Source organism: Gekko japonicus, unplaced genomic scaffold (assembly GCF_001447785.1).
Source record: "Gekko japonicus isolate JY-2015 unplaced genomic scaffold, Gekko_japonicus_V1.1 scaffold4627, whole genome shotgun sequence".
NCBI lineage: Eukaryota > Metazoa > Chordata > Lepidosauria > Squamata > Gekkonidae > Gekko > Gekko japonicus.
In genome coordinates, this window is record NW_015162099.1 from 14,422 (window position 1) to 17,053 (window position 2,632).

The window sequence follows — 2,632 nt, forward strand, 5'->3', positions numbered from 1 at the left end:
GGGGGGGCGGGGAGGAACTGCAGATGTGTCCTGGCAGAGGAGGGAGAGCTTGTACCTGAATAAAACTTGGTCTTTAAGGTGCCGCTGGACTGTTTTGGGCTGGGGGGTGGGTGGGCTCTGCAACTTACCTGGCTGCTTCTTGCTCTTCGTGGCCCAACTGAGGGCTGCTGGGAGCAGGGGGTGGGGCTTGTTGCATGTGCCCGCCCCCTGGGCTCTTTACTGCTGGAGCTCCGCTCCTGTGCGCTCCTGCAGGAAATGACCCCTGGGAATGGCTGATATGGTTGCCAGGTACCCCCTGGCCACCGGCAGGGGATAGGGGGTAGGGTTGCCAGATCCAGGTTGGGAAACTCCTGGAGATTTGGGGGTGGAGCTCGGGCAGGACAGGGACCTCAGTGGAGCACAATGCCACAGAGTCCACCCTCCAAAGCATCCATTTTTCTCCAGGGGAACGGATCTCTGTATTCTGGAGATGAGCTATAATTCTAGGGGATCCCCAGGTCCCACCTGGAGGATGGCATCCCTAGATTAGTTGGCTGTGACTCAATGGCACTTCACACACACACACACACACACCACACAGAGGGAGGAGTGAGCCCCACAGGCCAGCTGCTGAGAAAAACCTGACGCAGATGTCCACTGACTGGCGATCTCAGGTATGCAGGTGACTTCTCAGCAAGAGCTGGAACGTACAGGTGAAGGAGGCAAATGACTTCCTTATGGGCTTCACGAAACAGCAAGGTCTATAGAACCTCGGATCTGCCCTTCAGGCCAGCTCGTGGGCTACCGTCGAGCAGCCCAGCTCATCGACGGAACAAGCGGCTCCCTTCTTGCGACCGGAGACCCCCCCGAATGAGTAGACGGTCCCTTCGAGCAAAGTCCTCCGGAAGGCCCCTGCCAAGTCCCAGTGCCCTATTTCTCGGCGGAAGTCCAGGCCCATGAAGAAGTAAAGAATGGGATTGGCACAGCTGTTGAGGTACGCCAGACAGGATGCGAGAGGGAGGCCGATGGACACTCCCTGGCTTTTGTACCCCTGCAGTTTGAGGAGGAGGAAGAGGTGGTACGGTGCCCAGCAGAAGAAGAAGGTGATCACAAGCATCAGGATGACCTTGAAGGGTTTCTTGGAGCGGATGGTGGCTTGGCGTTGCCTCAGCTTCGCTGCAATCACCCCGTAGCAAGCCACGATGATGACGAAGGGAGCCAAGAACCCACATACGAGCCGCAGCAGATACAAGATCAACTTCACGCTCTCCCCGTCCCCCAGGGTGAGGGAGCATTTCGTCTCGTTGCGTTTGGAGTCAAACACCACACTGCGATAGATGTAAAAAGGGAGGCTGGCCGCTGTGGCCGCGAACCAGGCAGTAAAGGCAGACAGCCACGCCAAGCGAGGGCCGCGGCGGTTTCTGAACCACATTGGGTAGACCACGGAGGTGGCACGGTCCATGCTGATCGCCGCCAAGAGGAAGACGCTGCAGAACATGTTGAGGTACTTGGTGAAGCTGTTGGCTTTGCACAGGACGCTCCCGAAGGGCCAGTCGCCTTTGTAGAAAGCGTTCTTCATCAGCGGCACTATCCGGCTGACGGAGAAGAGGAAGTCCGCCAAGGCGAGGTTGAGGAAAAAGACGCAGTTGACGGTGCGAGAGGCCTGGCGGGCCGTGATGGCGATCACGGCCCCGTTGCCGAGGGAACCAACGAGGAACACCACGCTGTAGAAGAAGACCTGAACCATGTCCATGACATTGCTCGTGTTGGCTTTGGCGTTTGGGGACGTCAACAACGAGGCCCGAGTAGGCCAGGGGCCGGTGAGGTTAGCCTCCATGGTGGAACCTGACAAAGAAAAAGAGACAGGAGAAATCAGATGGTCTTTTTTGTCAGTTTAGGAAACTCGAGGGGGCAGAGGTTCCCCATTTCCAGACCTTTGTGTCATCCTGCCTGTCGGCTGTGGAGCTGAGTCACGCACACTGCTTTTCAACATCGCAGGCCACAGCTTGGGGCAGACTTAGGCAGCTGTGGCAGCTGTGCTTGGCGAGAGGAGGCCGCAATAGCAGAAGGCTCAAGAAAGTGAGCCAAGCTACGATTAGGGTTGCCAGGTCTGGGTTGGAAAATACCTGGAGATTTGGGGAGGGGAGGGGCCTCAGCATGGTACAATGCCACAGAACCCTCCCTCCAAAGTAGCCGTTTTCTCCAGGGGAGCTAGTATCTGTCAGCTGGAGATGAGCTGTAAAAGGGGGGAGATCCCCCAGGCCCCACCTGGAGACTGGCAACCCTAGCTATGATATAGAACATAGAACATAGAAAAGGAGGGGTTGGAGGAGAGAGAAGAATCAGTCTCTGAGCCCCAGCCTGATCCCTTCAACTACATGAACATCTGATGCTCTCTTCCCCCCCCTTTTTGGAGCCCTTTATAGACACCACAGAGATTTTAATACATCTGGTTGGATTTAGCCAGCTTCACTCAATTTCTCCTTTTTAATTATAGCCCCCATCTCACATGGTTTTTGTCCATGAAAGTCATCTGAACCTCAGAGCAGACTTTTAGAGTGGTCTGCTACCTTCTTCGTCAACAGAAAAGCTGATGGATCCAAACCATTCATTTCCCACTAGTCATGTTATTGGGGGGGGGGGGGATTTTTTT

At 55.6% G+C, this 2,632-nt stretch overlaps 1 protein-coding gene across 1 annotated transcript in view; it reads right to left on the reverse strand.

Annotated features, from left to right (window-relative positions):
• Window positions 1-763: 763 nt before the first annotated feature.
• The window catches only part of LOC107105653 (chemokine-like receptor 1), an 11,068-nt gene continuing 9,199 nt past the window's right edge, over window positions 764-2,632 (reverse strand). Inside the window, exon 2 of the mRNA XM_015405650.1 lies at window positions 764-1,824. Within this exon, the coding sequence (XP_015261136.1) occupies window positions 764-1,816 (1,053 nt within the window). The 5' untranslated portion in view covers window positions 1,817-1,824. The remainder of the gene's footprint in view (window positions 1,825-2,632) is intronic.